Source organism: Rhincodon typus, chromosome 23 (assembly GCF_021869965.1).
Source record: "Rhincodon typus isolate 14 chromosome 23, sRhiTyp1.1, whole genome shotgun sequence".
Taxonomy (NCBI): Eukaryota; Metazoa; Chordata; class Chondrichthyes; order Orectolobiformes; family Rhincodontidae; genus Rhincodon; species Rhincodon typus.
Window position 1 is genome coordinate 31350535 of NC_063354.1, and position 26787 is coordinate 31377321.

Genomic DNA, 26787 nt, shown 5'->3' on the forward strand with positions numbered 1-26787 from the left:
AAAAGAGCACGATTACCTAAAAATACATTTGAAACAATTGATTATTTATCCACAATTATTACAATAAATTAATCTATTGTCTGCACATAACAGACTGCCAATCTCACTATTTGCCTGATAACACTGCTAGACTTTAACAAAATGCTTTGAATTGTCCATTTCTTGTTTTTGACAATAATTGACCACAAGGAAGAAAGCTCTTTAAAAGTTGCGTCTTTATTTACAAGACAATTTTGGCAATTCAATCCAACCATGCTGTAAGGTGCTCTCTCATTTCTCCCCTTTTCATTCTCGCGTGTCTGCCTTTACCTGGCAGCAGTGCCCTTCATTCTTCAGGCTGAAATCTATCCGCACTGTCCTACCCCCACCCCCCCACCACCCCCAAAACCAGGCTGACTATTGCCAGCTCACCGAGACCATGGCAACAGAGATCCAGGTTTCTCTGTACACAGAGCACACGCTTAATAGCCAACTCCCACGCCCTACCCCTGCTCTCATTTGCTGCTCGGTGCAAACTCGGCTGCGTCCGGCAGCCGCGGTTCCATCTCCAGCTATCAATCAATCAACACCCCCGGGGGCCCTGAAAGAATCACATATAGTCAGCGTGTAGCTCTCGCTGCGTTTACCTGCTGCAGCACATTGGACAGTGTGAAGACAACGACATTCACAGTGCCAGAGCTGGTCGGTAAAGAAAAACCTTTCTTTTTGCATTTCTTTTTAAAATAGTTAAGAAAAACACGGTTCAAATTCAGTCTCTTGGAATTTACTGGATAAACACAAAAAAATAACTGAGACGCACAAAAATTGCTGGAGAAACGCAGCAGATCTGCGGACGGAGAACAAAGTTAACGTTTCCAGTACAATCAGAACTGCGTTTTCCCAGCCACCATCAGTTCTGAGGAAGGGTCACCGGACCCGAAACGTTAACTCTGTTTTCTCCTCCACAGATGCTGCCAGACCTGCTGAGCTTTTCCAGCAACTTTGTTTTTGTTTCTGATTTACAGCATCCGCAGTTCTTTCGGTTTTTACAAGTTAGAGTTGGATCTGAGAGCACAGACTGCAGTCAGTTCGGAAGGAGATTTGTTAGACTAGGTGACGGGAGTGAAGAAATTAAGGTGACCGATGTCACGTCAATTCTGAAGGACTCCAAATGTCAATCGTTTTCTATCCGCAGATGCTGAGCTTTTCCAGCAATTTCTGTTTTTCGTTTCTGATTTACAGCATCCGCAGTTCTTTCGGTTTTTACAATGTATCTGAGAGTTTAATTTTCAAAATGACATCGAAATAATCAGATTTTAGCAACTGCAAGCAGGGTTATTCCATCATAGCATACTGACTAATTAAAGTGAACAGGAGATAGTAGTTCGATTTATTATCAGTTGCATAATGCTACTTTCGGATAACTAGTGAAAAGTACGACTGCTTAAAATACTGTTTTGTAACATGCAGACGTTGTTTTATTGCATGCATGATTGCATATTAATATGCCCTGGAGTCCAGCTTATTATCAGTGTTTGTACTTGAACAATATTTGCCCTTTCTTTCTTTGATCTTTTGTCAGAATGTTCCTTTGTACGCACAAGTACTGAAACTGCTTAGATGTGCTGGCCAATTAATATACTGACTGGAAAATCATAAATATATTAACAGGGACATGTGAGACCCGTCTAAAGAGTAAGAAATGTATTACAGACAACTTGGGTTAGACACCTGCCCAAGTGTCAGTGTTAGGAAAGGCTCAGCACCTTCCATTCGCTTCTTGTTGCCATTTCCCCAATGAGATACCAGACCACAGCATTAACATTAATCCTTGCGATAACGTGGAATTGTAGATCATTGTTCTGACCAGAAGAATAGCAAAATAGTGCAAAGAAGCATACAGGAAAAGTAAAGGTAATAGCTCCAAGCACTTCAAATAAATTTGCAAGTCCAAGTAGGCCTTGAGCCTTTGAAATTCCACCAAGATCCTCAACAAACTTTGCGATTTAAAATAGGTGCAGGAAGCTCCTATAGGTTATCAGGGCTCAGTCTTTGTCTAACCAATATTTTGACCCAGATAATTCTATGTATTACACCAAAAGCCCTAAATCCGTGTACAGTAAAGTAGGCGTAGACCTAACTGACCATAGGGCTGAAGAAGGGTCCAGACCCGAAACATCAGCTTTCCTGCTCCTCTGATGCTGCCTGGCCTGCTGTGTTCGTCCAGCTCTACACCTTGCTTTCTCAGACTCCAGCATTGGCAGTTCCTACTATCTCAGACCATAGGGCTGCTCTCCCATTAGTGAGAGGTAACTGGTGTTCGTTTAACCTGAGGGTCACCATGTGTCAGGCAAGAGGAGAGGTTGAGAAGGACAGTCCTTTGTAGTAATATAGAATATAGAACTGTACAACATAGGATAGGCCCTTCAGCCAAATTTGTGCCAAACATGATGCCAAATAAAACTAATCCTTTCTGCTGGTCCTTGGTCCATATCTCTCCATTCCTTGCATATTCAATTGAATTAAATCGAAACATTTATTGTCACATGTATTCAATACAAAATACACCTTAGCCAGTGCAGGAATTGAACCCACACTGTTAGCATCACTTTGTACTCTAAATCTGCCATCTAACCAATTAAACTAACTGTTTCCCTGCTGGGTCAGAACAAAAATGGAACTATTGTCTAAGAATGTCATCGGAAAAAACTGATCTGAAGAGATCAGCAAGGTATTTGTTCAGTAATAATACATAAAAATGTGGTTTACATTTTTATATATTTGTCTAAAAGCACAATTTTTATGCACTTCATATTTCGTACAGAATTAGGTCATCTAAAGATTCTTGGTAATCTTACTTTACTGTTAGATGTTAATGTACAAATTTACTTGAAGTGCTTGGAGCTATTACCATTAGTTTTTCTGTATGCTTCTTTGCACTATTTGCTATTCTTCTGGTCAGAACAATGATGTACAATTCTGTTATCTCAAGGATTAATGTTAATGCAGTTCTGCTGTGGTCTGGTATCTCATTGGGAAAATGGCAATAAGAAGCAAATGGAAGGTGCTGAGCCTTTCCTAACACTGACTTCACTGTTTACTGTTAAGGTAGGATGGTTCAAAGAAGCACAATAAGCATCTTTTGTAGTGCAGTTCAGGCTACTACTTTAAATCAATTGAGTTGAAATGTTAGTTCCAGCTATGAATCTACTTTAGCTCTTGTTGATTGTGCAGTAGATCTTTACTCTCACAGGTCTTGATGCACAGTTGGCTGGATTTGCAACTGATGACATCTAAGGATTAAAGGCAGTAAGAGTGTCAGTAACATTTATAGAAGTGACAACGACAATAAGTTACTGAACGGGAACAGCTCCCACATATTGGCTATGGTGAGGAGAGAACAAGGATTAGTTTTGGATTGCTGTAGCTAAGAGTTGGCACAGACATGATAGACTGAATAGCATTCAATCCTGTTATATGTTCCATTTCTGAAGGTGTTGCTAAATTATTGAACTACCTGCTTCAAATTTAATTGTAGGCCATTCAGAATTTGCTTACTGTAGGCAAAATCAAAATCATCTTTTGCTTTATCTCCTATCAGTTGCTAGGTATAACTGTGCTTACTTCCATCAATCTCCTCGGGATCAAGTCAAGCTAAATCAAGTGACATAGAATCTGAACATCCTGTTGTTTTCTTTCTCCATATCTAATATGTTCCAAGATCATCTTTTTCCATCTTTGTAGCATTACTGTGTCCCACTTCTCCAAAGAGCCCCGAAAACTCCTTTGGCTTTAGGGCTGGATTTCTCCAATAGTTTTCTCGATGGTTTCTTGGCATCCATACTGCACAAACTACATCTTATTCTGCATGCTGTTGCTTGCATTCTTAGCCACATAAAGCCTGTAGTTACTTTCATCCTCACAAGGCTGAATTAACCACATATGGATTAACTTCAAGTCCTCTATTGTTAGCTTCAGACTTCTTTCTGAATTTGTATCACTCAAACTTGACAATGATATTCAGCTCTCTGTTCGTTTTTGGCTCCAGTCGTGCTTTTCTTGTTTTCTGACCTCCTTGCTTCATTTTTGGTTGCTACTCTCCAGTGCGTCATGCTCCCACCTTTCAAAAATCAATGATAGAATTTTTAAAAACCGAAAGAACTGCGGATGCTGTAAATCAGGAAAAAAAACAGAAGTTGCTGGAAAAAGCTCAGCAAGTCTGGCAGCATCTGTGAAGAAAAGATCAGAGTTAATGTTTCGGGTCCGCTGACCCTTCCTCAGAACTGGTAGAACAGATAGACTTTTTATTCTTCTTTTGGCCTGATTCCTTAATGAAATTCTATATATCGTTTTCCCTCTCACGCAGGACTCTTGTGATTCCGTGATCTATTCCCTAATACATTCGTGTGACTTTCATTTGCAAAAGATATATATAAAGTTATATTTCTGAATCCTTTAAAGTTCATAAAAGAAACTAGACTTAATTCAATGCTTTCAGTAAGGACCTGGGTTTGATGGGAGAATCTGAAGTCTCAGTGACTACCTCCACACTGTGTTTCCTCCTGAAATGGAGTGCAGTATTAAGTAATTTAATGTAATATCTGCACACAATTTAAATCAGTTAAAAAAAATGAAAAAACAAATTGTATTTAAATATGATGATTTGCATATTTTGTAGGGGAAAACATCATTGCACTTTCAGACTCAACAATGACTGCTACTTACGCCCGTCCTAGAACAGCTAGTGCTAACTTTCTGCCAGCCATATCAACAATGGCATCAAGTTACAAAGGCCACTACCCTGTAAATGTGTTCAGACAAAGCTTAATGATGCCTTGGAGACCTAGCACTTATTACAAAGTAGCATCTGTTGCTCCTACTATGGCTTCTTTTACTAATAGTACCCCTGGACGTAATGAAACCAAAAGTGCTCAGATCCCATTGAATAGAACAACATTATTGACCAGATATACTCCTCAGGATTGGTATGAATGTAACCAGACCAGCTACAGCGAATCAGAGTCCTACAGACACAATGCAGAGAGGCTAAGGGCTGACACTGCTCGTCTGATCCAGAACAAGGAAAACATTACAAAGAAAACACAGTTTGAAACCAGCAAAAATTTAGGGGAACGTGTTAATGACATCATGTTTTGGAAATCTGAATTAGCTCATGAGACTGAGCAAATGATTGAAGAAACTAATTCTCTCAATGAAGTCAAGAAACGATTAGAGCGAGCCTTGGCAGAAACAGAAGGCCCTCTTCAGGTAAACAGCATCTTAATTCTGATTGATTTCATATTCAAATAATGTAATAATGCAGTTTGCCTTGATAATGCACAGATAAGATCAATATGCTAACTAGAAATAATTGCTTCAAATCAGGAGAGAAACTTTTCTCATTCCCTGCCGTAATCTTATTCATCCCTTTGTTTGCCGAACTGCCTTTCTGTCCTTCTGAGCTTCAAAGAACAAAGAACAAAGAAAATTACAGCACAGGAACAGGCCCTTCGGCCCTCCAAGCCTGCGCCGATCCAGATCCTCTAGCTAAACCTGTCACCTATTTTCCAAGGATCAGTATCCCTCTGCTCCCTGCCCATTCATGCATCTGTCTAGATACATCTTAAATGACGCTATCGTGCCCGCCTCTACCACCTCCGCTGGCAACGTGTTCCAGGCACCCACCACCCTCTGTGTAAAGAACTTTCCACGCATATCTCCCTTAAACTTTTCCCCTCTCACCTTGAAATCGTGACCCCTAGTAATTGAGTCCCCCACTCTGGGGGAAAAAGCTTCTTGCTATCCACCCTGTCTATACCTCTCATGATTTTGTAGACCTCAATCAGCTCCCCCCTCAACCTCCGTCTTTCTAACGTAAATAATCCTAATCTACTCAACCTCTCTTCATAGCTAGCGCCCTCCATACCAGGCAACATCCTGGTGAACCTCCCCTGCACCCTCTCCAAAGCATCCACATCCTTTTGGTAATGTGGCGACCAGAACTGTGCGCAGTATTCCAAATGTGGTCGAACCAAAGTCCTATACAACTGTAACGTGACCTGCCAACTCTTGTACTCAGTACCCCGTCCGATGAATGAAAGCATGCCGTATGCCTTCTTGACCACTCTATCGACCTGTGTTGCCACCTTCAGGGTACAATGGACCTGAACACCCAGTTCTCTCTGTGCGTCAATTTTCCCCAGAGCTTTTCCATTTACCATATACCGTATCATCTCCACTTATCCTCTCATTTGTTCTACCACCTCCATCCCCATCTTCAGTGTATGTACCACTGTTTCCTAGCTGCAACTCATTCTGATGAAGAGTCACTGGACCTGAAACATTGACTCTGCTTTCTTATGTAAATTCTGCCATACCTGCTGAGTTTCTCCATCAATTTCTGTTTTTGTCTCCCGCAACTAGCCTGTCCAGCCTGTTGGAATTCTATATGTTTCAAACAGAATCCCTCTCATCCTTCTAAAACCTAGTGATTACATGCCAGTCAAACCAAGCTCACTTCATAGGACCAGTGTAGTGAACCTCCACTGCACTCCCACTATGGTAAGTATATCCTTTATGTAGAGAGACCAAAACTCCACACAGTACTCCAGTAATGATCTCACCAAGGCCCTGTGTAACTGCCATAAGACATCCCTATTTCAGAACTCAAGTCCTCTTGTAATAAATGCCAATTTGCCTTCCTCATTGCTTGCTGCACCTGCCTTTTTACTTTCATTGACTGATCCACAAGTGCAGCAATTCCTTCTCCGATGCTTGGTTTTAAAACAAAACTTTTCTCATTTTAGTCCATAATCAAAAATAAGGGAAAAAGAAGGAAAGATGCAGTCTTTACAGAATGCCAAAAGATCCGTGCACAGACCATTCAACAACAAACGAACAAGAACCAAATGTAAGCCATTCGGCCCTTCAAGCCTGCTCTGCCATTTAATAAGATCATGGCTGACCTAATTTTAACCTCAGCTGCATATTCCTACATACACCTGTTATCTTTCATACCCTTGGACATCAAGAATCTGTCCACCTGTGCCTTAAAAATTATTTAAATATTCTGCATCCATTGGCCTTTTGAGGAAGGGAATTCCAAAGACTCACAACCACCTGAGATAAAAGGCAATTCCTCATCTTAGTCTTAAATACCCTCCCCCTTATTTTAAAACTACAGTAACTTAAGGAGTACACGAAATTGCAGAAGCAAAAAGAACTTTTAAAAATTGACAACCGGAATGTAAAATGTTCGTATCTTAGGCATTTAATCTGAGCTAAACAGCTACAGAGATCTCTTCTCGAAGGTGAAGTGGAGGCTAACAGAGGGAGGAGTCAACCTATAGAGAGTTGGATGATGGGTGTCAAACAACAGTTGCAGACAAGCTACAGTGGATGTGTGAAGATGACACAAGACAGATAAAAATGGCAGGCGGTCACCTGGTACAAGTATCTACAAACAGCAAAAGCAGCAACAGCTAATTTAAGTTGGACAGTCTATGTGAAATAAATAAAAAAGTAATAGACTCTGTAGATAATCAACAATAAACTCAACATAAACATTAATATTCAGGAATTTTGCATTCAGTACAGTTTGCTTTGAAGTTTCGCTCAGTGTCTGTCAAAATAATTTTCTACCTTGTTAAAAGGGATTGTTAAACCTATAGGATTATACATTTTGATTAAATAAATGTATGTTGTTTTTCTAGAAAGTGCAATGGTCTAGTGAAGGTTTTATTTCTTGTCTTCAATAGGCAAGGTAGATTATGTTTGGTCGCTAGCTTGTACATAACTGATATATTGGACAAATAAAGGAACATCAGGGACATGGAGTGTGAAGGCATAGGAATCCAGAGGAATTCACTGACAAACTAACACACGAAAAATATTTGAGAGTCAGAACCCAAACACCTGACAGTTTGGTATTATGACGCTCCAACACCTTTTAGAATGAATTTATAATATCACACTAATGGTGTTCAAAATGGTTAATTTGTACACAGTCCCTCCCCAACATCCCCTCCACTCCCACCCTACAATGCTTTGCAGTTCACAGTGTGATGATACAATAGCTTTAAGAGGTGTATTTTGTCCTGGTTGTTTCTATGAAGTAAGGTTGAGACAGAGGTGAGAAGCAGCCTGTTCCAAAACCAATAAAGTAAACCACCTTATGAGACCTTGGGTTTTTTTTTTAAATTGGAACAATAGAAGCGGCCTGAATCGTTGGGGTCAAGCTCTCACAGAACCAGGAATTTTTTTTTTTATTTTGGCCTTCAGTAGCAATTGCTAGGATCTTGAAGCTGGATGTGGAATCTCTTATTCCTCTCTCCATTACAGCTGAAAGCTGGGGTTCTCTTCCTGCTGATAGAATTGCATGTGAGACAATCTATTTTACTGAATTTGCCTTCGCCAATGGTGTGTTTATGGTATGTTACAACATTGGAACAGTTAATTAATAGTAGTTTATATCATTTCAAAAGAGTTACAGTTAAGCCAATTCTTTTATTTTTATTCTGTCTGTATTTTGTTTATAGTGGATGAATAAAGTGTGTTTTGTTTTAAGCCTGGTAGTTTGACTAATTGAATGCATGGGAACACAATACCTTACACTTATGTTTAAAACAAGAAAAATTTAGGGTCCAGACTATCTTCTTAATATACTTTGAGGGGGTTCAGGGTAGTCCATAACAACAGCATTAATCAGTTCAAAATAAGACACTAAATTAAAACACAATCTTTACATTGCATGGCATAATTTTTTTTAAACTTTGATAGAAAATGTTCAATGGGTGTATTATTAGTAGCAATTAACTGCTCATTACCGGTATTATTGGAAAGGAATACTAGGGTTTCAGAAGTTAATAACTGTATAGCATTGTATAACATATCTTAAATACTGTCAGAATGGGTTGTAGTTTGAGTTCTTCATTTGCATGTCATTTATTAATACAACAGATGTCGCAAGAATGTCTCTATCAGAGAGAGAAAAGGATCGGTATAGATCTTGTGCATGATGATGTGGAAAAGCAGTTACTAAAGGTTGGTGCAATTGAATCAGAAAGATTCCTCCGTTAAAAATATAATTGCATTGGTATGGCCATTTTGCTTAAGTGAGATCTGCAACTTTCTTCCAACAGGAGGTTGAATGTATAAAGTCCTGTCAAGAAAGAATGAGAAGATATCTGAACAAAGCAATAACCCAACTTACGTAAGGGTAACAATTTGAATTACAAAGTAAACCACACATTTTAAATTCAGGGAGAAAAAGAATTATGAGTTGCAGTTTCAGGATAGGAAGAGGATCAAAACTTGTGAAATTGAATCCTGAAATAAATCTGGATTCTGAATTGAGCACAGTATATTTTATGGCCTTTTTCAATTCTACATTCTTAGGCTGATCATGTTGGTATTGAAAAATGTTCTGAAACATTCAGGACTTTCAAGTATTCACATACTCTTTAGTGTAATGTAAAGCTTTTCTAGCCACTTCATTTGCAGAGAACCAGCATCCACCAATTAACTTGCATTCAAACTCTACAATTAAAGTACACCTCACTTTGGCCCATTTATTACATAACCAATATCATGTAACCAGGATCTGTCAGATTCTGAAACGATTCCCATCTTGTTATTTTTGAATGGCCATTTTCGCAGATAATTGTTTCTTGAAAACAACCAATTCAAATTTTTCTAAACAAAATCAATGGAATGTTTTGCTCTTAGTTTATTGCATGTGAACAGTGAGGTTGATGCTGAAAGGATAAAGAGAGATGAGGTCAGACAGACAAAGTTGGCAAGAATTACAGAATAGAGAGAAACCAAAGGGAAGGGGGAAGCGTAGCAGATTGTGTAGAAGATGAGTTGAAGGAACTTAGAGAGGAAGAGAAAAAATTGAAAACTTCAGTGAAACATAAATGGATAACAATAAAGAAAATGTTACAGAAACCGAGAGAAAAAGACAAGGAAGGGTTCGGTACAAAAATTATTGCTCAACCTGCAGACAGAAAAAGATACATTCAGAATCCAAGTAAAAATGGATGTTTACTGAATTCGTAAGAGTAAAGAAAGAAGGTAGGGGGAGAAAAAGAAACTACAGACAAAATCAGGAAACAATTACTAAAGCTGAAAAGAGATTATGGCAACCAGAAAGATAAAATACAAGAAAAAGTTGTTGTTATTTGACAAAAACAATATTCGTTAACATTTTCCACATGATTGAGAAAAGGAATATCAATTGACCTATTTGGTTGGCTTCTAGGCACTGGGCTAAGACACTTTGAAAATCTGTCAATGTGATTTCAATGATACAGTAGCCTGATGAGAACAGAGAATAAAAGGGGAGAGAAAGCCTGTTGGAATATGGTAAGAGAGAGAGAGAGAATTTTCTTGAGAGATGAAATGGAAAGAAATTCTCCAATGAGGGAAGAAATAAATCTCAAGGAGATTCTTTGAGAGATTTGAAGAGGAAATAGATTATAGAGAGGGAAGAGTCATGGTATTATAGGAAGAGAGAATCAGCAAAACCCTGTTACTGGATGATGTGAACTACCTGTTGGGAGGGAGATATTGTTACCTGTTTGGGGAAACCTTGTTATACGGAGAGAGACATACTCTGGCACATAAGGGATAAGAGTCACAGTTGCTCTCAGATCATGTTGTAAAATAGTATGGAAAAATTTTCCTCATCGAACATCTGGAAAATCTGGTTTACCTATGAGAGAATCTTAAAAAAATTTCCATCCATGACTTTCATTTCTGGCTCGTAATGTGAAATATCAAGGACAATCAACCATTTTACACACTTAACCACAACGAAGTCCCTAAACTTCCTCCTAATCTGTTTTTATAGATCATTACTTTTTACTGTCACATTAAGAGTGGCCATAGACACAAAAACTACAAAGGAAGTAACAATTTAAATGAACTTTAATTGTGAAATACCTTGTTACTTCTGACTTTTGTATGTAGTTGGAAACTTTAAATAGAACAACATTAATGTTAACTTGGTGATCACGTTTCATCTCGTCTGCACACGACAGTTTATTGGATTGAATACTAAAATGTACTTGGGTGTTGGTAGAGTATTGGAGGCCCACATAAATTCACATCTTTGTTTTGACTGACCTTTGAATACAAATTTCTAATTTAGTGAATTTCCTCAGTTCTTAGCTGGTTTTCAGTTCAGCTTTAATATTATATTAAATGTTTCTAGTTTCACCAGGAAAATATTGTGTGGGTCTCATGCAACTGGAGAAAACATCAAAGTAAACATGCTAGATTGATTAAGGTCAGCATGTGGGAAGAATCGTTTGGAAGATAGAATTCTACCTCCTAAATTTCTTGTTGTCAAAAATTGATATGGAATTGTAAATTCAACATTACAACTTAGTATCAAATATATTCATGGTAAACTGTATAATATTCCTTGATGTTACCAAAAAGGTATTTCATTACAAATATTACTTTAATGTTTGTGTCGTGGATTTAAATAATTGAATTCACATAATTTTTGTGTAAGACAGCCAATGTGTTTAAAGGTTAATACGACTAATTAGTAGTTCCTTGCTCATGACAAGTTGCTTTTCAAGGGTTATATGTTTCATTAATCAATTCAATAAGATGCTCAAATCTTATTTCTGAACTGGGACTCTGTCCCTGTCCCCCGTTAGATCTCAAACAGCCTCACACAACTTGGTGGTGTAGGATGGTGATAGAAAAATCCAAAATTCACTGGAACCGAAATGTTAACTCTGATTTTTCTTCACAAACGCTGGCAGACCTGCTGAGCTTTTCCAGCAACTTCTGTTTTTGTCCTTAATTTACAGCATCCGCAGTTCTTTTGGTTCTTGAGTAGATTTGTAGTTAGGGTTGTGGATGCTGTGTTTCGTTCACTCGCTGAGCTGGTTTGTTAGTTTGCAGACGTTTCATTACCCTGCTGGGTAACATCATCAGTGCAGCCTCCGATTAAGCGCTGTTATGTTTTCCCGCCTGATATTTAAACTCTGGAGTCCGTTGGAGTTGATTACCTAATTTCCGATTTTTCTTCACAGTGGTGTATGTAGAGTTAGACTCTATGTGTTTGTTGATGGCCTTCTTGGTGGAGAACCAGACCTCTAGAACTTCCTGTGCTTGTCTCTGTTTGGCCTGTCCTACCGACCAGCTCCACAGATATATCAGAGAAATTATGTGCCAAAAACCCTATTCCTAGATGCAACCAACCTAGAGTGGACAACAGACTTAGAAAGAGCCATTAACATCAGTCAACAAATAACAAGAACCAAGAAAAGACAGATTCTACAAGAAAAACTAGCCAAACTAACCCACCAAAATGACAACCAAAGATCAGACACATGGGTAAGAAACCTCTCAGACAGGAAACTATCAGACACAGAGAAAGCTGTTCCAATACGTGGACTCAACTACAACCACGGAGATGCTAACAGGACAGAGTTCCTAGCCACACTAGAATCGACACTGAAGATCAACAGCACGAGGGGACATAGCTTTAAATTGAGGGGTGATAGATATAGGACAGATGTCAGAGGTAGGTTCTTTACTCGGAGAGTAGTAAGGGCATGGAACGCCCTGCCTGCAAAAATAGTAGACTCGCCCACTTTAAGGGCATTTAAATGGTCATTGGATAAACATATGGATGATAATGGAATAGTTTAGGTTAGATGGGCTTCAGATTGTTGCGCCGACCTGTGAAACCATCGAGGGCCGAAGAGCCTGTACTGCGCTGTAATGTTCTATGTTCTATGTTCTATTGAGGATGCCATAAGACAGATAGTGGTCCTGACACTGACCAGTAGGAACAAACTTAACACTCTCAACACATCAGAAAGGAAGGCCCTAGAAGGACTGAAGAAAGACAAAAACATCATAATCCTACCAGCAGACAAAGGGCGCATGACAATAATACTAAACAAACGGGACGACCTCACTAAAGCACAGACGCTATGAGCAGACATGAACACATACCGGCAAGTGCAAATAGACACGACACTGCAACTGACTAATAAAATAATCAGTACACTAAAAGAGACTGAGACAGACCAGACAAATTAACAAAGCTGACTACCTAAAAATGAAACCTGAAGGGACAAAGACCGCCCCGATTCTATGGCCTCCCAAAAGTACACAAACTGGAAGTACCCCTCAGACCCATAGTCTCTCTCCCAGGCACACCAACACACAGGTCAGCCAAGGAGTTAAAATGAAGACCAAAGCACCTCATCAGCAAGTCACCCCACTCAACTCACTCAGCCCAGGAGTTTCCCAAATCCCTCAAAGACATGAGAATAGACGAGGACGAGACCATGGTGTCCTTTGATGTTACCACCCTATTCACATTGCTTGACTTGCCACTGGCAAGGGAAACACTAGCAACAATACTGAAAGAACAAGACCCAAGTGACACCATCTCCACAGACAACATGCTGAAACTACTGGACCTATGCCTCATGACGCACTTTACCTTTAATGGCCAAATCTATGAACAAATCAACGGGACACCCATCGGGTCACCTATCTCCGGACTAATCGCAGAAGCAGTGATGCAGAGATTTGAAAGCATAGCCCTCCCGCAGATCCAACCTAAACTATGGATCGGATATGTGGATGACACTTTTGTCATCATCAAATGGACTAAACTAGAGGAGACACAACAACTTATAAACAACACTCCCACTGGCATCAAATTCACCAGGGAAGTAGAAAAGAACAAACTGCCCCCATTCCTGGATGTCATGGTAAAATGCAGGGCCAACGGGGACTTTCTGACAAAGGTACATAGAAAGGCCACACACACAGATCAAGTCCTGAATTTCAACAGTAACCACCCTAACACCCACAAACGGAGTTGCGTAAAAACACTATTTACATGAGCGACAACACACTGCAGCAACCTGGAACGACACCAAAACAAAGAAGAATACCTCTACCAAGTATTTAAGGACAACAGACACACAAACAGCTGGGTCTGATGATGGCTATCACACAAACAACAACAGGAAGATACAGTATGCCCTGATGCACTCGTCACGTTACCATACATCATGAACATATCCAAACTGACCACAATACTCCTGCGACCACTAGGCATCAGAGTGACAGATAAATCTACGTCAACCCTACACCAACTGCCAACTTGAACCAAAGACCCCTTACCCACTATGGACAGAACCAGTGTGATATACAAGATCCCAATGCAAGGACTGCGACAAACATTATGTTGGACAGACAGGAAGGAAACTGGCCACAATAATACATGAACACCAACTAGCAACAAAAAGACACGACCAATACTCACTTGTCTCCATTCACATGGATAAGGAAAACCACCAATTCGATTGGGACAATATCAGGATCATAGGACAGGCCAAACAGAGAAAAGCACAGGAGTTTCTAGAGGCTTGGTTCTCCTCCAAGAAGGCCATCAATGAACATGTAGAACATTAGACCCTATATATACACCACTGCAAAGAAAATCAGAAATGAGGTAATCAATTCCAACGGACCCCAGAGCTTAAACACCAGGCGGGAAAACACAACAACGCTTCATCGGAGGCTGCACTGATGATGTTACCCAGCATTGGTAATGAAACGTCTGCGGAACAACAAACCAGTTCGGCGAGCCAACCAACCACAGTTCTTTTGGTTTCGAAAATTTAATTAATTTATTTTAATTTATATTTAATTCCTCTGATGCTTTATATCAGTTTCGGAATTTCCAGTTTGCAGGCTTCAGTCGCCTCCGCTTTATCATGGACATGCAATCCCATTACACTTCCATTCCCCATCAGGACAGTCTCAGGACTCTCCATTTCTTCCTGGAAAAAAGGCCTGAATCGTCCTAATCCACAGCCACCCTTCTCCACCTTGCTGAGCTTGTCCTCACCCTGAAGAAACATCTCTTTTAACTCCTCTTACTTTCTTCAGGTCAAAGGGGTGGCCATAGGTAGCTGCATGGTCCCTAGTTATGCCTGTCTTTTTGTGGGTACATAGAGCATTCCTTGTTCCAGTCCTATTCCGACCCCAACCCACATCTCTTTATCCGGCATGATGATGGTATCATCGGTACCGCTTCCTTCTCTCGTCCGGCTTTGGAAAAGTTTATCAATTTCACTTCTAGTTTCCACTCATCTCTCACCTTCACTGGTCCATCCCTGACTCCTCCCTTCCCTTCCTCAACAGCTGTTTCCTTTTCTGGGGATAGGCTGGTCACCAATATCCGTTAAACACCAACTGACTCCTACAGTTACCTTGACTATACGTCCTCACGCCCTGCTTCCTACAAAGACTTTATTCCATTCTCCCAGTTCCTCCGTCTCTGCCCGATCTGTTTGGATGATGCCATCTTTGACAAGGGAGCCTGTGAAATGTTTACCTTCTTTCTCAGTCATGGATTCCCCAGCACCGTTGTTGACAGGGCCCTCAGCTGGGTCCGACCCATCTGCCACACGTCAGCCCTCACCCCCTGTATTCACTCCCATAACAGTGATAGGGTCCCCCTTGTCTTTACCTACCATCCCACCAGCATCCACATCCAGAGGATCATTAGCTGCCATTTCTGCCACCTCCAGCGGGATGCTACCACCAGACATATATCCCCATCCCCTCCCTTGTCAACCTTCTGCAAGGACTGTTCCATCTGACCACCCTGGTCCACTCCTCCTTCACTCCCAACACCCTTTACTTCCTCCCTCCTCAGTATTCAAATGCCCAAACATACCTTCCAAATGAAGCAGCACTTTACCTGCACTTCCCACAATCTAATCTACTGCATTTGCTGCTCACAACATGGTCTCCTCTACATTGGGGAAACGAAGCATAGACTGGGTGACCCACTTAGCAGAACATCTACGTTGTGTCTGCAAAAAAGACCCCGAGCTTCCAGATGCCTGTCAGTTCAATACACCACCCTGTTCCCTCATCTCTGCCTCAGGCTTGCTGCAGTGCTCCAGTGTAGCTCAGTACAAGCTAGAAGAACAGCAGCTCATTTTCTGTTGGGAACTCTACTCCTTTCTGGACTCAATATCGTGATCAATAATTTTAGGGCTGAAGGCACCTTCTCCCATATCCTTACCCCAACCCACACACATCAGGCCTTATTACATGGTCTCCCAATGCACACAACCCATTGTTAGCCACGAATAGCCCCCATTAGCAGCTATTCATTTCTCCTAGGCTGACTGTTATCCACTCCTTTGCCTGTCCAACCATTCTTCCCTCTCTTTTGGCTCTATCTCCACCTATCGTTTACTCCTCTGCCGTCCCTCCAGCTTATCTTCTGCATAAAAACTGACATTTTCCTAGCTACCATCAGTTCTAAAGAAGGGTCACTGGACCCGAAATGTTAACTCTGATTTCCCTCCACGGATGCTGCCAGGCATGCCGACCTTTAGCAGCAATTTCTGTTTTTGCACCTGATTTCCAGCATCCACCGTTCATTCAGTTTTAAAATTTGATTAGGTTTCTTCCAGGGACTAAGTTTTATGAGCATTTGGTGATGTGTAAGAATGAGGGATGAAGGTGAGAGGAGAGAGTTCTGTTCAGTGAATGATAAATCCTCATGGCGATCCAATGTTCCCCTGAGTTAATTAAATGGAAGAGTGAAACATGGGGAGAAAATATCCTACGCTAAGTTACAGACAACAAAACCATTGTTTGTAAACTTAAATACATTTTAAACTTTTACTAATAAAGTCACTAACTATTATTACATTTCCATCAAGAGTAACTTATGGGCCATGAACTGACTTCAAATTGATAAATCAAAAATAGAGCTACTGCCAGATTCACTCATGAAAGAAGACCTGCCAGAAACCTCACAGTCCATAGTGTCATCCCAACTAATTATAGAAAATAAGCTAGTTGAGTCATATTTATTTGTTCAAGATTCTTATGAATGTTGTGCATATGACCTGGCTAAACATCAGAATTGAAACCCATGCCACCTGTAATGGCAGGTAACTATTGTATACAATAACAAGTGATAAAATGCTGCCTCCTTAATTATAATTGTTTCAATAGATCTGATGTTGTGGATTGAGAACATTCTGAGGAAAGTTTATGAACATGAAACATTAACTCCATTAACTAATGCTTTAGTGTACACAGATGTTGGCTAATTTGTTATGTATTTCCAGCATGATCTGTTTGTCCTTTCAGAATTCCAACATCCACAGTATTTTGCCTTTGAATATGGGTCCCAATTGGTATTCTATGTTTGCATTACTGAAGCACAAGGTTATTTATTTTTGCAGAACAAATAGAGGAACCCAGCATGAGCTGGAACAGGATATCAATGATAAAAACACAGCTTACCGAATTGATGGGAAATGTCACCAGCTGCGGAACACATCTGATGGCATCAGCTATTACAGAGGAATCGATCATGTGGATGCTACGTAAGCTAATAAAATAGTAACTATTTACCAGATCATTACTTTTTAAAATAAAGAATTTTCTGTTAGTAGGGTATCTGAATCTGAAAATGCCTATTGTTACATTTTGTGTAAATTACCATGACAATATCATGTCTGGTATTATAAAATGAGAAAGCACATTTTAGATTTGAACAATTGCTTACTCACATGTTGACTGGAGAAAAATGTATTCAGTTGCGATCCTGTTCATTTTCCAATGTCTTAAGAATTAAATTCCAGTTTGAAAAGTTTTAGAAGGAATAGCTTCATGAAAATATCTTAAAGAATAAAGTAATATATGATTGTAGCTTCCTACCTTCCTTTCAATTTCTTCATCCACTTTACATTGAGGAGACCATGTCATTTGTGTTCAATCAAATTGGGTCTCATGGAACTTAGAAACACAGCATTCCTTGAGGTTACATTTTGATTATTTGTTCATGTGATGTTGGTTGCATTGGCTAGGCCAGCATTTATTGGCCATCCCTAATTGACCTGGAGAAAATGGTAGTGAGCTACCTTCTTGAATAGCTACAGTCCTTGGTGTGCAGGGTCATTCATGTGTAGTTAGTTTTACAATTTTGACCCAATGACATTGAAGGAGTGGCAAGTAAGTTCCAATTCTGGATGAAATGCGTCTTGGAGGCTAACTTACGGTGGTATTCCTATGCATCTGCTGCCCTTGTCCTTGTAGATGAAAGAATTTATAGGTTTGGAAGGTGAAGTTGATAGATATTGTCCAGGTTTTGTTGCATTTGAACACAGTCTGCTTCAGTATCTGAGGAGCTGCAAATGGGGATGAGCATTGTGCAATAATCAGTGAATATCCTCATTTCAGACCTTGTGATGGAAGGAAGTAATTGATGAAGCAGCTGAAGATGATTGGGTCTGGTGCAGTCATTTTCACCTCACCTCTGGAATTCAGCTCTTTGTTCATATTTGAATTAAAGCTGTAAAGAGGTCAGGAGTTGAGTGGCTCTGTCAAAACCCAAACTGGGCATCAGTGAGCAAGTTAATAGCCATTAATTGAACATTTAAGGGCCTTAATTGCTGGTGAGTCAAGAAAGCCTACAGTGGAGCTTCTCATTGAATATATAATTGTTGAGAGGACAAGAAGAGCTAAGTATATCTCCAGGCTGACTTGCCCAGTTATCTCCTGTTATTGACACCTCCAGGGAGGGGAAAATTATACCCTATGCCTTACCTAAGACTTACTACAAAAAAGCATCTTTAGCGACAAACTATAGCTGCAGTATTCCTGGGAGCTGGGGAGGGGGAGGCCAAAATCACCTGGAAACTTGGCCTGGTTCAGATATGAGTGTCCCATGATCTTAATGGCAGAATTTTGTTTGCATCTTTTAATGTCATTTTTAACTTCATAACAATCTGGGGTATGAAATCTCGAAATTGGGAAGTTAGCAGAGATGCTAGAGATTAGGGACATGGGAAGAAAGCCAGAGATTAAGTGAAATATATCTAAGGTGTTCTTCAGGGCCAGGAGAGGACATTTCTTGCTCTCTTGGTCCACAAGGTGTACCTAAGGATTCAGTCACTTGGTTCAGTTGTCAGAAATCCAACAGCTCAAACGTCCGCTCAGTTTCTGTTAAACTTTGGGTATAGCTACAATAATATCATCAGTTTATGACTTTGGTATATTATTAGGTATCCACCAGTCATTTGCAAGTGCTCCTTCGTGTCCTGAAATCCAAATTTTAAAGGGATAAATCTGATCAGATTGTTTGATCCTGATATGTTAACGCAGCAATCACTGCCTACCCATCAGTATCCTTAAAGTCAAGGGCTATCTCTCGGAATAATGAGTAAACCACTTCTACTGAAGAAATACATTCTCTTTATGAATGATAAACAGAAAGTAATTGAAATGCTGAATTGTTCAAACATTTCTCAGACTTCCAAAGTGAAGTAACTAAACAAATTGGGATATTTCGGCCTGTTATTAGGTGACTGTTTGTGCTATAATTTAATATGTATATTGACATTAAGGGAATGATATAAACATACTTTAGTCATTCATAATAACCCAGACTGTTTTTACAATACCCTAATTGTAATCAATTTTTTTTATTCAATGAATATTTTGTTGTCAAAATTGATGTAGCAGTTAAACCTATAAAAAAAATGCCCATTCATGAATCAAGGTGATTGACAAAAAAGCACTATTTGTTGGACATTTGTCAAAGAACTTTTGGAAAAAGTGCATAGCAGAGAAATGGATCGTATCTGGAGCTGTGACCCACTTGGGATAAAGAGGAGCAATTCTGTATTTCTGCCTGACCTTTTACTTTTCTCCTTTCTAGTACTGTTGCTCTCCGAATGTTTGAAAAGGCAGTTGAAGATAGAGATATGCTGATGTCTTTGTAATTTTTTTACACACAGAATTTCTGTTCCAGAGTCTTGGGCCAAGTACACAGATAATAACATTTTACGATCACAGAGTGAACGAGCTGCATCTGCTAAACTCCGCAATGACATCGAAAATCTCCTGAATTCAACTTCTAATGAGATGTGGAACCAGTTTAATAATCTAAATGTGTCATTTACAAACCGCATCTCTGAGACCGCTGAAGCCAAGAATAAGTTGCAGACGCATCTTGCTAAGGTAAGTGCAGGATTCAGGTTAACCTGTCTGATAGAATTCATTTGAATTTTGAATTTGGATTAACTTTAATGCCATATGTACTCACATGAGTACAGTGAAAAGTTTAGAAGTTTCACTTACAGCTCCATCCTAGGTATAAAGGTACCTAGATACAGATTTTGAATTTATGGTCCAGCTTTAGATTCACTGTGAGATCTGCAAAAGCATTTTGCATCTTATTTAAAAAGTACATTGACATTTACATGGCTAATAGTTTTATTAAATATTCATAAATAAGTATATATAATTACTTTACCAAAATAATACGTGACTAGGAACTTGCTAATAACTGTCACTGAAGTATGATTTAGATCAGTGGTTCTCAAATTTGTTTGGTTGAAGGAAAACTTTTCAATGGATTGCATACACTTATCTAAATTATAATACCATACAATAGTGGTAATATGAAATTGTGTAGATAGAGTATTGTAATGATGCGTTCAGCACAACAAGTTTTCATTTATAGCTATCAGTCAGATGATGATGCCTGCTTCTCAAAACATTCTGCCTCTCCTTGGCAGGAGCACAGAGAGTACAGCAGCCTGGAGGAAGTGAAGAGAACAGGAAAATGGGGGCAGGGTTGGATGGTTCATGGAGAGACCACCAAAAGAGTAAGGGGAGAGCAGAAACATGGTGAAGGCAACAGAGCATACCTCCACCATAAGTTATCTGATTACTCTTGACTGCAAACCCTTGGATATACCTGCTGTTCACTTGTAAAGCAAGCCTGTGTTGTGGACCCCCTCAGAAAGGCTCAATGGGCCCCTGTGTATCTGTTGATACCTGTACACAATTGAGGTAGCTTTTTTAAAGTGGGTATCTGTGAGGAAAAAACAGCAGCTCTGAGGAATTGTAGAATATTACAGTAAGAACAAAGAGCAATACAGCACAGGAACAGGCCATTCGGCCCACCAGGCTTTTGCCGATTCCTATTCCTTTTTGCCTATATTCCTGATGGCTGCTTATTGCCCATATGCAGTTTCTATTCCTCTGTTCGCCTCCTATTCACGTGTCTGTCAAGATATGCCCTAAATGTTGTTAACGTGCCCGCTTCCACCACCTCCACTGCCAGTGTGTTCCAGGCACCCACCACCCACTGTGTGAAAAATTTTTTCCACACTTCTCCCCTAAACTTTCCCCCTCTCACCTTGAACCTGTGCCGTCCTGTGGTTGACTTTTCCACCCTGGGGGAAAAGCCTCTGACTATCCATCCTATCTATGCCTCTCATAATTTTGTAGATCTCTATCAGGTCACCCCCTTAGCCTCCATCTTTCCAGAGAAAACAATCTGAGTTTAAACCTCTCCTCATATCTAAAACCCTCCAGACCAGGCAACATCCTGGTAAACCTTCTTTGCACACTCTCCAAAGCATCCACATCCTTCCGGTAATGTGGCGATCAGGACTGATCGTAATCTTCCAAATGTGACCTAGCTAAAGTTTTATACAGCCATAACATAACTTGCCAACTTTTATATTTACTGCTCCAGTCAATGAAGGCAAGTGTGCTGTATGCCTTCCTGACCACCTTATCCAACCTGTGTTGCCACTTTCAGGGATCTGTGGACTTGTACACCCAGATCTCTCTGTATGTCAATGCTCCTAAGGGTTCTTCCATTTATTGTATAATTTACATCTAAATTTCAGCTTCCAAAATGCATCACCTTGGATTTGTCTGGATTAAACTCCATATGCCATTTCTCTGCCCAGATCTGCAATCTATCTATATCCTGCTGTATCCTTTGACAATCCTCCTCACTATCCGCAACTCCACCAATTTTGTTGTCATCTGCAAACTTACTAATCAGACGACCTACATCTTCTTCCAGATCATTTATATATATTACAAACAACAAAGGTCCCAGCACTGATCCCTGTGTAACGCCACTAGCTACTGATCTCCATTCTGAAAAGCACCGTTCTACCACTACTCTAGGTCTTCTATAACCAAGTCAGTTCTGTAAAGTCCACGTAGACGATGTCCACAGCCCTTCTGTCATCAATCATTCTTGTCACCTCCTCAAAAAACTCAATCATGTTGGTGGGACATCACCTTCCCCACACAAACCCATGCTGAGGCTGTAGACAGGCTCGCTGAGCTGGTCGGTTTGGTTGCAAATGTTTCATCACCCTGCTAGGTAACGTCGTCAGTGCCTCCAGTGAAGCATCGGTGTTCTGTCCTGCTTGTTATTTATATGCCTCGGTTTGTTGGGATCATTGGTATCACTTCTGGTTTTGTTTCAGCTCAGGGAGCATGTCTACAACCTCATCCACAACCCGAGCTACAAATCATCTGGAAAACTTTTACAAATCCATGCTGCCTATCACTAACAAGTTCATTTGCTTCCAAATGTGAATAAATCCTGTCTCCCAGTATCTTCTCCAACAGTTTCCCCATCAATGACTTCAGGCTCACCAGCCTGTAATTTCCTGGATTATCTCTGTTTCTCTTTTTAAGCAAAGGAATAACGTTGGCCATTCTCCAGTCTTCTGGAACCTCGCTTGAGGCCAATGAGGATACAAAGATATCTGTTAAAGCCCCAGCTATTTCCTCCCTTCTCTTGTGCATAATCCTGGGATAGATCTCATCTGGTCCTGGAGACTTGTCTACCTTCCATTCATGTCCTTCATTTTCACAGGAACATGCCTCTCCTGCACTGTAATCAACTGGTCTTTACAAGACTCCCACATGTCAGATGTGGCTATACACTCATTCTCCAATTCTTGCCTAATTTGGTTCAAGTCAGCCTTCCCCCAATTTAAAACCTTCATTTGAGGTCCACTCTTGTCCTTTGCATAAGTATATGAAAACTTATGGAATTAAGTTCTCTATTCCCAAAATGCTTCCCCACTGAAACTTTGATCATCTGGCCGGGCTAATTTCCCAACACCTGTGATAGGGTTAGGGTTAGGGTTAGGGTTACCCTATCGTATACCCCTTCCTCATTGGACTATCCACATACCGTTTCAAAAAACCCTCCTGGACGCATCTAACAAATTGCTCCCCATCCAAACCCCTGGCACTAAGGGACTCCCAGTCAATATAGGGGAAGTTAAAATCACCCACCACATCAACCTTGTTATTTTCACATCTTTCAAGAATCTGACTACATGTCTCTTCCTCCATCACCCACTGGCAACTGCCAGGTCTGTAGAACAGTCCCAGCATTGTGATTGCTCCTATTCTTGAGCTCTATCCATAATGCTTCGCTGCACGATCCCTCCAGGGTGTTATCCCTCAAACAAGAAGGAGGCCATTCAACTGATCTTGTCTGTACTGGCTCCCAAAACCACTACCGAGCTTATCCCACTCTCCAGCCCTACCACCGTAGCCCTCTAATTTCATCTCTTTTAAATATATACCCAGGTCTCTTCTGAAACTTACTATGGAACTCGCCATAGATCTCTGGTACCGAGACTGGGTCTACTGTAATGACGGGTATGTCAGGTTCCAAGTGATCAATTGTGATAGGGGACTGTCTAGACAGGGGCACAGTTAGACATTTCAGTGGTTAACAGTGAGATATCAGAATGGTGCGAGGGCCAAGGATGTTTTAGAGAGGGTGCAGAATATTCTCAACGAGGAGAGTGACCAGCAGAAGATCATTGTACATGTTAGTACCACTGACACAGGAAGAGAAAAGGATGAGGTTTTGCAGAGAGAGTATAGGAAATTAGCTACGAGATTAAAAATATCTGGATTCCTCCTGGTACCACATGCTAGTGAGAGTAGAAATAGGATGATAGGGCAGAGGAATGTGTGACTGAGGAGCTGGTACAGGGAGCAAGGATCCACCTTTTCGGATCACCGAATTTTTTTTCTGGGGTAGAAGTGGCTTGTATAAGAAGGCAAGTTCCACTTAAATTGGAAGGGGACCAAGATCTGATTTGCTCTTGCTATCCAGGAGGCTTTGAATTAGTAAGGGATGTGGGGGCCTCAAAGAGATAGTGAGAGAAAAGGTAAGTCTGAGGCTGGTACAGTAGAGAAGAGGAGCAAGTTAAATAGTGAAAAGAATGATCACCATATTGGGATTGTAATGTAGGCCCCTAATAGTAAGTGGAAAATTGAGAAGCAAACAAGTAAGGAGATCTCAGACATCTGTAAGTATAATAGAGTTGTAACGGTAGGGGATTTTAACTTTCCAATCATTGACTGAGGCTGCTATTGTTAAGGGCTTGGACGGATAGGAATTTGTTAAGTGCATACAAGAACATTTTCTCATTCAGTATGTGGATGAACCTGTTAGAGACGGAGCAAAACTTGATCTTCTTTTGGGAAATAAGGCAGGGCAGGTGACTGAGGTGTCAGTGGGGGAGCACTCTGGGGCCAGTGACCATAATTCTATTAGTTTTAAAATAGTGATGGAAAAGGATAAACCTGATCTAAAGGCTAAAGTCTTAAACTGGAGGGAGGCCAATTTTGACAGTATTAGGCAAAATCTTTTCAATAGTTGATCAGACGAGGCTATTCACAGGTAAAGGGATGGTTGGAAAATGAGATAACAGGAGTTCAGAGACAGTATGTTCCTGTTAGTGCAATGGGCAAGACTGGTAGGTGTAGGGAATGCTGGATGACTAGAGTAATTGAAGCTGTGGCCAAGAAAAAGTAGGTGGCATATATCAGGTATAGGCAGCCAGGATCCAGTGAATCCCTAGAGGAGTATAAGGGCAGTAGGAATATACTAAAGAGGAAAATCAGGAGGGGAAAAAGGGAACATGAGGTAGCTTTGGCAAATAGGGTTAAAGAGAATCCAAAGAGATTCAACAAATACATTAAGGGAAAAAGAGTAACTAGTGAGCGAATAGGGCCCCTTAAAGATCAACAAAACCATCCATGTGTGGAACCACAGGAGATGGATGAGACACAAAATGACTTTTTCCCATCAGTATTTACTTTGGAGAAGAAAATGGACGCTAGAGAACTTGGGGAAATAAATAGTAATATCTTGAAAAGTGTCTGTATTACAGAAGAGGAGGTGCTGAATGTCTTAAAATACATAAAGGTGGATAAATCCCTGGGACTTGATGAGATGCATCCCAGAACTTTGAGGGAAGCTAGGGAAGAGATTGCTGGGCCCCTTACTGAGATATTTTTGTGATCAATATAACCAAGAGATTAGGTGCTGGAAGACTGGAGGTTGTCCCATGTGGTGCCATTATTTCAGAAAGGTGGTAAGGAAAAGCCAGGGAACTATAGACTGGTGAGCCTGATGTCAGTGGTGGGCAAGTTGTTGGAGGGGATTCAGGGGGACAGGATTTACAGGTATTTGGAAAGGCAAAGATTGATTAGGGAGAGTGAACAGGGCTTTGAGTGTGGGGAATTGTGTCACACTAACTTGATTGAGTTTTTTGAAGAAGTGAGAAAGAAGATTGATGAAGGCAGAGCGGTGGATGCTGTCTATATGGACTCCAGAAAATGGGGGAAGTGGGTATAATTACAACATTTAAAAGGCATCTGGGTGGATACATGAATAGGAACGGTTCAGAGGAATACGGGCCAAATGCTGGCAAATGGGACTAGATCCGTTTAGCGTATCTGGTCATCATGGACGAGTTGGATTGAAGGGTCTGTTTCCATGCTCTGTAACTCTATGACTCTAAATTTACTATTGACATTCCTGACTAACATATTAATAGTGTTTTAAATGAAAATATATTTCAGCAGTAAGACTAGCAGTATTACATGTTTGTTAATGATGTCTGCTCAGTGTACAAGTATTCCCCAACCACCACTGGCACATAACTTCAGGTATTAGCCCAACATGTAGGAAAGACCTCACCAAAATAAGGGCTGCCACATCACTGACAAACACACACATTTATAAAGAGAAAATTATATGAAGATGTGCTGTCACCACCTCTACTGACTTACAGATTATGTATCTAGAGTATTTTTTAATTTTCTTATAGGATGGGGATATCACTGGTTGGCCAGAATTTACTGCCATGTCCCTAGTTGCCCTTGAGAAGGCGGTGGTGAGTTGCCTTTTGAACTGCTGTACGTTGACCAATAATACCATTAGACAGGGAATTCCAGCACAATTGAGAAACAAATGCAAAGCTGAATAATGCAATCTCAAAGTTAGCCAAAGATTACTTTTCTAAAGTACAAAAGGATTGCCAACCAGTTTTATCTGTGAATGATCGAAATGTTGTTACACATTGCTACATTCAGCTGTCGAGTAAACCGAATACTCATCTCTCAACGTGTATTTCCTTGATACAAGATAAAAGCAAGTGGGCTCTGTTTCCAACAAACATTACAGATTAAGTCCATGATTTTCTCCCTCTGTGTTTTCTCTGCTTCTGCAGACGCTTCAAGTCATCTTTCAAACTGAACTGACAATCGAAAGCATCAAGAAAGCTATCAAAGATAAGGAAGCACCTTTAAAGGTAGCTCAAACCCGACTGGATGAACGTACACGGAGACCAAATGTGGAACTGTGCTGTGATCCAGCCCAAATACAGTAAGTCAATAAATGAGGATTCCCTCATACAATCTCACTGGGCAGCAACTGCAAGACAATAATGACTCTACAGCCTACAGGGGGGGACCCTACACCCCTCCAGACTCAATATTGAGTTCAATAATTTTAGGGCCTAAACTCTCCCATGTCCCAGCCCCCCACCCCACACACCAGGCCTTGTTACCACATAGCCTGCTATTACACACCCCCTGTTGTTAGTCACTAACAGTCCCCATTAACAACTATTCACC

The 26787-nt window shown here is 40.5% G+C and overlaps 1 protein-coding gene across 1 annotated transcript in view; it reads left to right on the forward strand.

The window, feature by feature from the left end:
• Positions 1-510: 510 nt before the first annotated feature.
• Positions 511-26787, forward strand: part of tekt3 (tektin 3) — a 34951-nt gene continuing 8674 nt past the window's right edge. The window contains exons 1-7 of the mRNA XM_048610894.1: positions 511-681; positions 4658-5247; positions 8938-9021; positions 9120-9190; positions 17250-17393; positions 19809-20031; positions 26382-26536. Of these exons, the coding sequence (XP_048466851.1) occupies positions 4690-5247; positions 8938-9021; positions 9120-9190; positions 17250-17393; positions 19809-20031; positions 26382-26536 (1235 nt within the window). The 5' untranslated portion in view covers positions 511-681; positions 4658-4689. The remainder of the gene's footprint in view (positions 682-4657; positions 5248-8937; positions 9022-9119; positions 9191-17249; positions 17394-19808; positions 20032-26381; positions 26537-26787) is intronic.